The sequence below is a fragment of the Populus euphratica genome, unplaced genomic scaffold, assembly GCF_000495115.2.
Source record: "Populus euphratica unplaced genomic scaffold, PopEup_1.0 scaffold28.1, whole genome shotgun sequence".
In the NCBI taxonomy this organism is placed as follows: Eukaryota; Viridiplantae; Streptophyta; class Magnoliopsida; order Malpighiales; family Salicaceae; genus Populus; species Populus euphratica.
The window spans coordinates 826,252-838,994 of NW_011499862.1; the positions used below are offsets into that span (position 1 = coordinate 826,252).

A 12,743-nucleotide genomic window follows, 5' to 3' on the forward strand; every position below is an offset into this window, starting at 1 on the left:
TTGCTTTTCAGAGAGCTATCCCCCTTTTCTTTATCTACTTTCACAACGCATCCGACTCTGATCAAGGGCAAGCATCACTTTGCACCCGCTGTCTACATGTTAAGTGTCTCGTTTCAAAATGTTTGGCTTGTAGAAGTATTATTTTTTAATGTTTTTCCAATCTAAACAGGCGTAGGCTAACTCTTTAGGCTAACTCTAAGGGCTTGCAGAAAGAAAGTGTTCTATGCATGGCCAGCTTTACAATTTAAGGCTAACAGTATTGTTTTTGGACTTGTAGGGTTTTACACGGTAGAAATAGCTAGACAATGTCCAACATAATTAGCCTTGTTATTTAGCTGAACATCAGGCAAGCCTATTGAAAGGGTTCTGATCCCGGAAACTGCATACCGTATTGAAGTAAGAATGCCAGATATTCGTCCTGGCTTTGAGAGTATGATGAAGATAAAACAAGGTTTCTTGATTTTTCGTCTTAAAAGTGATGATGATGCTAATTTGGTTATGGAACAGGGATTTTGAAGGGAAATCTTTTTTTTTTTTTTACTGTGGCGTCCACACTTTGTTCTTAACAAGAATAAAATTACCAAAGTGCCGGTATGAGTTTGCCTTAAAGGATTATCTTTTTCTTTTTAAAATGAGATCGCCTAGGCATCACCATGAGTATGGCAGGAAGACCTTTGACTTGTGATGAACACACTTTTAGTGGCACTCAGCTTGATCATGCAATAGTTTGTGTGAAATTGGATGCTTCCCTACATGTATTTCATATTTTTTAATTTCAATATAGGTTATGTATAGATTCCATCATAGTCATGGTTAATTATGAATAGAAGCCAACAACATGTGAAATTTTTTAAGTTTTTGTCCACTTATGCAAGGTATCGGTTGAGGCCCTAATCGTGTTGGTGGAAGACATATTAAAAAAAAAAAAAGGATGTACTTCATGCTTATAGCTTACTAGTTATTATGACTGAAGGGGCTGCATCTTCTTTGATTGCTAATGTTGCGGCAAAATCAGTAATTTAGACAAACATATCAGGTGGAACCAGCTGATCGGTTCAGCTACCCGGTGAATCAAATAACTGGTTGAACACAATAGAGATTTCAGGAGCTACTGTCCTTGAAAACAGTTGACCAATTTAAACTCTAAAGGAATTGGTCAACCGGTTAAAACTACAGGCTGCTATAGAAACAATCGAACTTGTTGATGTTGAGAGAGCAAGGATTACTAATGATAGGGGGTCAAAAGTTGACTCGGATCATAACATCTAGCCTTTGAAAGGGGACCAACACCTGTTAACTTTACTAAAAAAGGGTTTTGTAGTTTCTATATCGACACCTCCTTTGCCAAATGAAACAAGTAAGCCTGATCCTCCTATTTGTGAAACTAGAATAAATAGAAAAAAAGTGTAAAAATATCTTAAATCCTCTAATATTTTTTCTTTGTTGCAATTTTCTTTTCCTATGCCTATGTTTAATATAGAAAATTAGAATATTATGGGTCTTAATGGCCTACCAAAACATAAAATTATAATGACTTGGATTAAATCATATAATCTCAGTTTAATATCTCAGTTACATCTAATTGTCATATTCTAGTTGGATAGGATCTAAAAATATATAGTGTTATTTGTTTGCGTTCAACTTATTAATAGTTAACTTGTGAGGTAACTAGTTTGGTTAATTAATACTCATTTGTGGTCACCTTTGTTTATAGTTTCAATTCACCTTTAAGTTTTCAGAACCTATGAGATTACTTAAGTTTGTATGTTATTGACTTTCAATCTACACTGTGGCTAATTTTTAGAGATTTTAATATTATGATGAGCTCTTTTGATAAATAAAGGGGTGATCTCACTTAGCATAACCATCTTGATAATTTTAGCAATTGTGTCCAAGCTGCAAAATTGGTTAGAGTTCCTTATTCAGGTTTGAAATACACTTGGCACAATAGTTAGCATGACAACAATACTATTCTTGAGAAGGTTTATTGGATTTTTTATAACACATACTGATTATTTATTTTGACCAATTACTTGTTCTGAATTCCTTCTTAAAGACTATTCAGATCATGGTGATATGATTGTTTAATTCGTTAATCCTCTATCTAAGGTTAAAGTATCTTTTAAGTTTTCAAATCTATAGGATGACAAGGATGACTTCTTGGGTTTCGTTGTAGATACATGACAGCTTCCTATGGATGGTAACCCTATGTACAGGATTACCAAGAGACTTGGTTTGCTAAAGTCTAAGTTAAAGTCCTTGCACCACCAATACACTAATCATATAACTAGTTATGTGATTGAGGTAAAAAGACTAGATAGACTGCATCATAGTCTATACTTGATGGTTCTCTTTAAACTGATGAGTATCAGCAAGCAGAAAGAGAGCTTGCAAATGAGTTTTTTCAGTTGAGTAAGGATCAGAGAGCATTTTACAAGCATAGGTTTCAAATTCGGTGGCTAAACTTGGGAGACATGAACACTAAATCTTTCTTACATAGATATGTGAGGAACATGATCCATTGATTGACTAATGAGATAAGATCTAAGGTTTAAGATCAATAGAGTCTTGGTCAATTGGCAATCTACTATTTCTAGAGATTACTTTCTGCACATTCAACAATCATTATAAAGGATGCCTTTAGATACTTCTCTAGAAAGATTGCTCATGATAGCATTCCTCTTTTAAAGTCACGCATCCCTGATGATGAGATCAATTGATCTTTATTTTCTATACCGAATGATAAAACTCTTGGACCAAATGGTTATACCTCTTTATTCTTAAGAGAAGTTCGAACATTATTAGTGAAGACTTCACTACTGTTGTGAGGTATTCTTTTATTTCTCTATTTTGCCTAGATATGTTAATGCTACTAGAATTTGTCTTGTTTCAAAGATGAAACTCCGACCACTATAAATGACTTTAAACCTCTCATGTTGTAATGTGATGTACAAATGCATATCTAAAGTCATTATGAACAAACTGAAAAGGATTTTTTCAAAGTTTATTAAACTTGTTTAGACTATTTTTGTTCTGTAAAGGGCAAATATATGATGATATCTTGTTGACTCAGGAGTTAATGCATAGCTACCACTTAGTTAGTTCTATGCCTAGATGTGTTTTGAAAATTGACATCAAGAAAGCTTTTCATATGGTTAGTTGAGATTTTATCCTTACAGGTTTAAAAGTTATTGGAGTACCTGTATCATGGTTAAATAGATTGAGGTATGCATATTTACGACTCATTTCTATGTGGCTATGAATAGATAGAGTCACAGTTTCTTCTCATCTTCAAAGGGTATTCGACAAGATAATTTTTTATCCTCTTATTTATTTTTTTTGGTTATAGAGGGTTTAAAAGGTATTCTTAGAGAGGATTCACAAAAACCAAGGTTTTGTTATCATTGGCGGTGCTAGCATAATGTTATTATTCACTGTGCTTTGTTGATGACCTTATGATCTACTGTTGGGCAGATAATGAGTTAAATCTTCTTAGGGTAAGCCCCTCATACTCTGTATTCTTTCATTTAATACAATTATTCTTATAAAAAAAACAGGATAAAATCAAATTTAAGAAGTTTGCACATGTTAAATAAGTATTTTTATGAAAACATACATAATTTTTTATCTAATCATTGGATTAGACTGAAATTTATTGTGAATTATTGGCTTAAACACATTTTTAATTTTAAACATGTGATATAAAAGATTTTAGAAGAGCTGAGCTGTTAAATACAAAATTAATGGTGTTAAACTACATGAAATGTCTAGCAAATATGTATATGAATTTAGTGTACAAGACCAAATCTAAAAAAAATCTTGAATGCGGTAAACAAGCTTTTTGACAAATGCATACATAATTTTTTATCCAATTATTGGATTAGGCTAAAATTTAACCAAAACATTTTACATATTCTATTTTTTTAAAAGGTCAAACTCACTAATAATGACTGGGATTGAGAAAATGTTCAATTTAAAATAGATATAGAAAATGTTTTAGAATTTTTTTTATTTTCCTAGATATTTTAAGTCTCTTTTCTTACTTGTTATTTTAGGATTTTTCTTTTGTTTCCAGATTAATTTAACTTTGTACCTATTTAATATGTTATTTCTAGAAAACTTATTCAAACATTTAATCTTCTTGTGTGAAAATATCAACAATCTTTTAGGGTTTTCTTAAACCTTTATTGTCTTTTTTTTGTTTTTAATTTTGATTAATCTAGTTAATACAGTTAAAACATGATTCTAATATTTCAATACACAAACATCTTACATGTTACAAACATTCCTAGTAGTTAAATACTAAAAAACATAACATTATTTCCCCATTCACATTATTCTTATTCATTTCCTAGAAGATCCTTGAAGAGGTAATAAAGCTTGGTTTAACTTGATTTTTTCATTAAAAAAAATATAGTTAGATTAAATAAGACACTATAACCAAAAAAAAAAAAAAAGCAGTCTTCCTAATAAATATAAATAAAAAACAATTTTATTATTTTACATCAATTTAAATCATATTAGCCTATTACTTTGTTTAAATTATAGGGTGTTTAATTTTAAGGTTATTATAATATTATAACTCTACTAGGAACTAGAACTCAAAATCCTCCCAACCAAGACTTATATCCAAGTCATAAGTTAAAAGGATTAATTTTAAATTAACTCAAATGAACTTTAAAAAATATTATTTTCATAAAACTAGAATTATTTTTAATTATTTTAATAAAACAAAAATCATTTTTAAACAACCTAATCAACCCAAAACAACACTATTTTAATGAAACAAGAGCAATTTTTTCAACTGACCTCGCCTGGGCCAAAACCATCAAGCCGAGTTAGGGATTCACTTTTTAAGCTGGCAATTTTTGCTGACCATATCAACTGGATCAATTTGGAGAAGCAATTTTGAATGCAGTTTTGCAAAACTGGAAACAAAATACATAAACTTAATGGTCCAACAAGAGAACAAGACAACCCAAGCATGAGTGCAAAACTAAGCTAGAATTAATAAGCTGAGATCAGAAACTGAAAATGAATCAACCACCCATATTTGTAAGTACAGACTGCCAACAGCAGGGGTTGCCAACTTGCCATGAGCAACTTAATGCACTTTGAACTCCATTCTCTGTTAGCACTAAACATGGCAGTTCCAGCAGCATGATTTGACTTTATAACCATTAGGTTATATGGGGGAAAATTGAAGACTCACAATTTACAAATGCTTTTTTGCTCTTTGAATTTTCTATCCTAGGAAAGAAAATAATGAGTAATGACTGCGGTCCTCTCCAATGTCACCACAGCAACCCCAGCATCTACCCTACCCCCAACAGAAACTTGAAGACATCACTCAGTGAGATGATCCCTTCTACACGCTTGCTGCCAGCTTCCACGATCAAAAGTCTCCTAACCCCTGAAGGGATCATGCAAGTGAGGTAATTAGCAAACATAAGTTCAAACCACAATGTCAGAACTACCTATATTCAAACTTTGATAATGAAAAAAAATCGTATTGACATGGAAGTACCAGGATTTGCCAATCGCTCCATCACTTTGTGTAGAGAATCAGTCCGTAAACACATCTGACACCTCTGTCCATTGAAGAATCCATATGAAGAATTTGCATCCTGACCCAACTGCAGTGCCTACACAAATATAAAAAAAGCAGATTAATATGGCAAGGTTCATGTCATGCATTTTTATCCAAAATGGCAATTTATTTTATCACTTCCACAGTCATGTATCTTCTCCTGATTTAATTAACTGCGTGTTCTAATTGTTTAAAATATGGAGATTTGTGTGCATGCTGCAGCAGTTGATTGGTTCAGGCCATTTGCAAGAATGTGCATACAATTCTATGGTACTAGAGTTCTATAAGGTAGTTACAAAGTGATCAGCTCTACTTACCTGGTGAATGCTTATTTCATCAAGATGAATTTGTGCATAGGCTTTATCTTTTGCCAAGGCAGTGATATCACTGTCAAGAAAACAACATACTAAAGTCAAAGTTGGCTTAACCTGCAACTCGACAATAACACTGATCCAAAACATGCATGCACATGCACTCACAGATGCAGAAGTTACCTTCGAGAATACACATCCAGCAGTGAATCATTATCATTTACGATTGGTATTGAACTGACATTGGCTGTATCAGGTAGGTATTGTAGCACAAGGTTAGGGGAGGTTGAAGAAGATCAATCAGCAATACACAAACAGAAACAGTTAACAGAACCAGTATTCCTTTGAAATGGGAATTACCTTGAACCAACAAAGAGAGGGCAGCACCGAGAGAAGCATTTGGTTTCAACATAGCAAATGGTCGTCTGTTTGGTTCCCCAATTTTTGGAACCCATGTACCCAAAGGAATTGAACAAATTGGCTGTTGAAGAATGGGTAAGGAGCCAGCAGAATGTCTGAAATACCTGCATATACCTGACAATTAGGTGCACATGTTAGTAACAATTTATACACCACCAGGCATCAAACCAAGAAAGCTTACATTTTAGTATTCCAGACAAGGAAGCAAGATGTAGCAGCTGGGGAAATGAACCATCCTGAGCAGAAGAATGAAGGATGGGAACTGTTGATATGCTGTTTTGCAAAAATTTTGAAGCAACATCTTTCAGCGAGTCATATGGCCCTGCCTGCATATTGAAGGAGTGGTGGATAAATAATTAGTGATAAAAGCAGATTGCAACATCAGAATAAGGAATCCCTAAACTAGAGAAATCTAAGGTTCTACATCTCAAGTTGCTCATTTGCACCAACTGATTCACAAACTTATACACAGGTGACTTCCAGCAGCGTTCTGCTATCTAAAAGAGCATTTCAACCCATATGCCCCTTGCAAACCATATCCAAACCACGTAAGGTGCTAAATGAATCAACATTGAATATAAAGATTATTTTTCTTGCAACCATTTCTCCAAGTGTATTTGACACTCATAGAATCCAGAGTTTATAGAAGACTGCACATATAAGAGCAAAATATACAATTAACATGAAAAACCCAACATGTAGGACGCTCAAATAAATGACACATAACAGCTGGGAGATTATTTTGCATGCTAAAGAATCTTAGCATGGCATCAGAAGAAGCATTACATGGATCAGATGTTTAGAATATGCTCTCCCGCTGCCATCAATTTGTCTGCTGAGATGCATTTTTCCTTCCTTCCAAGCAGATATAGTATGTGTCTCTAATTCTTCCTCCGTCAGATTAGATCCATGAGTTCCAAGCTGAAATAGCGACCTTCATAAATGTTAAACCACCAAGAGACAAATGCCAAACATGTACAACACCATAACAGCTAGATACACTCTAGAAACTTTCTTACAACGACAAAAGTAAAAAACAAGTACATTAATGGTGCTTATGATGACAAGTCTGTGGATTTACAAAGCTTGAGTGTGTGCATGCAAAACCACATGAATGCTCATGTTTTCTGATACCTTGGAAAACATGCAATTGAAAAAACAAGACAAGCTTGAGTAACAATGCATGAAATGAAGACATCTGAAAACCAATAAGCATGTAAATGTAACCACTTTCTTTTAAGCTTATGATGAGAAGGCCTTGAATTTAAAATGCTTGTGTTGGTGCGTGTGCACAACCGCACGAATGCACATGTTTTCTGATACCTTGAAAACATGCAATTGAAAAAACAAGACAAACTTGAGTAATCATGAATGAAATGAAGACATCAGAAAACTAATAAGCATGTAAATGCAACCACTTTCTTCTAAGCTTATGTTATGGCCACTTAGAAGTGTGGGGTTGTGATGCTAGCGACTCAACCTTTTGTGTAGTTTTTGCAGTCATGGGCCAAGTTTTAAAATTCAATCTCTTCAGTTAATTCTCCTCAGCAAAATCAAAATAGTTATCTTTCTACTAGCTGACAAAAAACAATGTACAGAACTTGATTCGCCAAAACTCATGACAAATCTAATTAGCACTAAATCACATAATGTAACTATAGAAGGAAACAGGACTGCTAATTGTTGTTTTTTGCTGTGAATTTTATCTTCTCGGTCCTAAGCATTTACTTTTGCTATTTATATAACCATAGCCCATAGAAGGAATGCAGATTAAATAAAGTTACCAGTCTAGTACTTCATCAAGATACAGCATGTTTTTCTCCTTATAGTATATTACAGTTTCCCTTAAAATCATCATAAATCATATTAGCATCGCAAAGAGTGCCAAAATACACACCTCCCTCAGAATCAAGATGAAGTCCAATGCAGCAAGCACACCAACAAACTGACCCTTACAAAAATCCCAGAGAGGAGCCGTAGGGATGCCCTAAAAGTAGCTTAAATCAGCAAGAGAAATATGAGCTAATAAACAACTATAAATGTAGCAGAGACATTTAAATAGACAGGAAAGCCCATAGGACCAATAGTTCCAAACATGGAAACTAAATTATACAAAATGCCAAGGCACTTTGGATTAGTTTCTTGTTCGTTAGCAAGAACATTAACTCGCTGAATGTTTTCAACTTATGTTTGTCCGTGTTTGCATGCATAGTAGAGATTCACCTGTTCATAGAGAATATGAAAGGCTTGCTTCACAGGTAGAGTAACATCCAAGGCAATAATCTGAAAAGGAAGACACAACAAGCAAGATTTGAGCATCTCAGTTGCAGATGAAAACATAGCAAATGAGCATTCAGTTAGCTCCTGAAGAAGGTAAAGCATTCAAACCTTGCCTGACTCTGGAAGCAACTCATACGCAGTATGTGTGGACAAGAATGCAGAAATACGATGACGAGAAACCTCCAAGTCTGCTGCTGACATCCCTTGGATTACTTCCTGAAAAGTACCAAACAACGGAGTGACCAATTCTGCCCCAATGAAAAAAATACTTTGGATGTATCAAATGTAAAATAATTAAAATCTCAACAAGACTCCTTGCCTTTTCTGTTTTCTGTTTCATAGTTTCAAGAGCTGAAGAAACTTAAACAGCTCAATATCATATCCATTTCTAAATTAGTCATTTTGGCTGTTTTCCACAGGTGAAAGGATTCTCAATTACTAATTTTGCATTTCTACCTCATTGCCAGCTCCAACCTTATTTCTCTCTTGTAATAACCCCAGAAAACGAAATTTAGAGAAGCCTTTCAGGCAAAAAATGGCAGGAAGGGAAATAGTAGTTTTTTTCTTTATGATGATTCATCTGTTCTCTCCTTTTGGGCCTTCCTACTGATACGTTCACATTCCCCCAAGGCAACACCAAAATATGGCACACAGGCACTTCTGAATCAAATCTTGTCTACAAAGAACAAACAAGAGATGCAACAGTACAGATAAAACACAACATGGACGCACATAAACAGAGGTCTAGATTGAGAAAGAGCAATAACTGCAGAAAAGTACAAGAAGAAATGGCTTCTCCCAATCATTGCTGCAAGGATGAGAAACAAAGCAGTGCTTGGAACATAATAACACATACTATGAAATACAGCAAAGTATCAGGGCTTGACAACTGGTCTGAAAGTCAATATTTATGTAAAAGCTGAAATATATCTTACCGGGCAAACGGAAACATCATCCAGCTCCATGTTGGATCTCCCAGGTGTCTCGGAATCAATGTTTTGGGGAGGATCCCTAGTTAAGACAACAGTATTTACCAGGCCATAAGGCCCACTAACAAAGGATAGCTGCTCATCAACCCTCCATTGTCCATCTACATAGAACTTGAACTGCATGCAAAAATGACAACAATTTTGACGGTAGCAGAGATGTTAGAAATAAAAATCTCGTAACACGGGTGTTGATGAGAATGTTAATTAGGAAAATAGCAAACATAGTTACACCAGACCAAGAACACTTTAACATCCTATTCCATCCCTACGACCATTAACATGTTAAAAAGAAGAATGAAGACCCTGCAAGTGTTACAGCAACCAGCAGTTCCTACGGTTCATCGTATAGCTTGGCCTACCACATATTCAATTTCTTAGAGACAAACAATAACATTATTAATTCAACTGACTTCTAAAATTGAGAGAAAATTGAACATGTTGTATGTTAATCAAATCAGACCTAAAAACATTCTGAGAAAGCAACAGATAGAACCTGTTGAAAACCACATGCTAATGGAGAATGCATACGTTAACAAACATAAAAACTTAAACAAACTCATTTTACTATTATGACAGTAATCTTGACCTCAATGGAAAAGGCAATGGATTACGTCCCAGAAGCTTAACCCTGTGAAGGGAAACATTTTGAAAACACCATAATCCTGAATCATTTATGTTCCATTGGGATGATGCTCTTCAAAGATGGCCTCCTTTTCTAGTAATGGCATAAGACCAGCTTCATTATAGCTTTCATTACCATGTTCCTTTGTTACCTATTAAAAAGAATCTATTGCCTTTCATTTCTATGCTCTGCATTTTGACAACTTAAGACAGCAAAAGGTCAATGAATTCTCATGGATAACTAACAAAGTCGTAGGTTATCTTTGTATAGCATAACCAAATTGATTATAGATTAACATAAATTTGAGTTACTTTCCTTTCAAGCCTCATAAACTCCCTTAAATAGTTATATAATGGAACAAAAAAACAATTACCATATCATCACATGCACAGCTGTTGAATATGCTTTACAAGCTGAGTTGGTTTAACAAACCTGATGCAATCCAGGAACTAAGCTAACAACAACTTGATATACATTAGGACACCCCTCCATCGGAGACAAGGGTATAAGATCAGTCCACCTGCCCCAAATTACAACTCAATTAGATACACATATGACATACAATCCATAAACCAAAAAATCCTAAAAGTTACTAGAATAGAATGCATATTCAATAACATAACTAAAAACCCATTTATACATTCACCACCATACAATAATAGTTGGTGATAATTAAAAAAATCTGATCAATTTAGCAACTCACCTGGTAAAGGTACCAAAGATAGACACTTCTCCACCTCCATAAGGCCACACGAAGCGCACTGGACTTACACCACTATTATCATGGCCAGTAGTGGAACCAGAACCAAACATCTTCCGTCCAAAAAATAATTTATATAAGTACACTCAATACTTAGCACACCACCAATCAATAAAATGCCAACTCTAGAATAATCCCTCCAAAAGAAACCACAATTCAAATATCTATCTGTTTCATCTCCCCAATTCACAGCAAAAACTATAAAAACTAACCAACACCGGTGAATAGGGATCCTCTACAATTTAGCAGAGGACCCCTTAATGCTTATACATGCAAAATTCTACAACTAAAAAAAAAAAAAAAACCAACACTGTAAATTAAAAACCCCAAAAGCCCTTAATGATAATCAACAAAAATGATTAAACTTTGAGCACCCAAACTCCTCAATTCTCTACATGCAAGCATGGAACGCTAACCAAATCAAAATTCCACCAACCAATCTTATCCTCTTTTGATCATCAATTCAAACCCAAAACGTCAACAAATCAAACGGCCACAAATCCCCGCACCAAAACCAGCAAAATCACACACACAGGTTCAACCTCTGATCTGGTGTAAAAACTTGGAACTTTTTAGCTAAATCGGATTCAGGAGACTAAAACAAGAAAACCCAGCTGGAGAATTGGATTGAAGGGTTAGAGAAAGAAAGATGGTGAAAAAAAAACCCTAAATTTGATAAAGAAAAATTAGCATTGTTGGATCTAAAATAAAAAAGTTGGATTTTTCTTTTCTTAACTGTTTTTTTTGTGGTTAAATTTTGGAAATGAAGAGAGAATCTATCTGGTGATTGAAGAACAGGACATAAGCTCTTACACAAACAAAAACAAAACAAGACACGAAGCAAGAGAGAAAACGATGAGTCTTAGAGTTGCTGTAATAATATTTAATGATTGTGGTAAAATCTATGACCAGTGAATGGTCAGAAAATCACGTCATCTTTTTGCGATGTTACGGTAGAGTTCGCTATCGGCAATTACTGTTTTTTAAAATACTTTTTATTTAAAAATATATTTTTTTATCCTTTTAAATTTACTTTTCAACAACTGTCTAAAAAACTTTAAAAAAATAATTTGAAAAAAATTCAAATTCTTTTAAGAAGTTTAACATTAATAAATTCTCACTGTGTTCTCGGATATGTTTTCAGGTACAGGAGAAAAACACTTCGGATCTAAATATATTAATGTATTAATGTTAAACTTCTTAAAAGAATTTTCATTGATTAATAAATTCTCATGATGTTTAAATTATAAAAAGTTTAACAGTAATAAAAAAAAAATTCTCACCGTGTTCTCGGATATGTTTTCAGGTACAGGAGAAAAATACTTGAATCTAAATACTTCCTTGGTTTTTTTTAATAATTATTTAAGAGTATAATTATAATTGTTTTTTAAATAACATGTTAAAATATATATTAATAGTTTTTTTATTTTTTAAAAATTATTTTTTATATCAATACATTAAAATAATTTGCAAATATTAAAAATATATTAATTTGAAATAAATAAAAGAATAAAAGAATTTAATTTTTTTTACAAACAGTTTTTTAAACACTAAAACAAATAATCGAGCATCCATGCTTGGATTGGTACACTCGTCACAATTTTTTCTTTTGCCTTCACTCTTTGAATTCAAATTTAAATGATAACATGATAGACATATAAAACAATTAAGAGAAAAACTAATTTCGGGATTAAAAAGAAAATAATTAAATTGAAGCTAAGATTATATTGTTAATTTTTAATTTAGTGGGTTTATTATTGTGGTGCAAAAA

The 12,743-nt window shown here is 33.5% G+C and overlaps 1 protein-coding gene across 1 annotated transcript; it reads right to left on the reverse strand.

The window, feature by feature from the left end:
- Positions 1-4,965: 4,965 nt before the first annotated feature.
- On the reverse strand, positions 4,966-11,836 carry SNF4 (sucrose nonfermenting-like protein). Its single transcript, XM_011025337.1, has 13 exons — positions 10,916-11,836; positions 10,645-10,732; positions 9,537-9,707; positions 8,710-8,817; positions 8,545-8,604; positions 8,219-8,308; positions 7,108-7,242; positions 6,503-6,647; positions 6,262-6,435; positions 6,085-6,148; positions 5,908-5,977; positions 5,528-5,645; positions 4,966-5,413 (listed from the first exon to the last, which is right to left on the reverse strand). The coding sequence occupies exons 1-13, from the start codon at positions 11,023-11,025 to the stop codon at positions 5,316-5,318; spliced, it is 1,431 nt and encodes a 476-aa protein (XP_011023639.1). The 5' UTR covers positions 11,026-11,836; the 3' UTR covers positions 4,966-5,315.
- Positions 11,837-12,743: the final 907 nt, after the last annotated feature.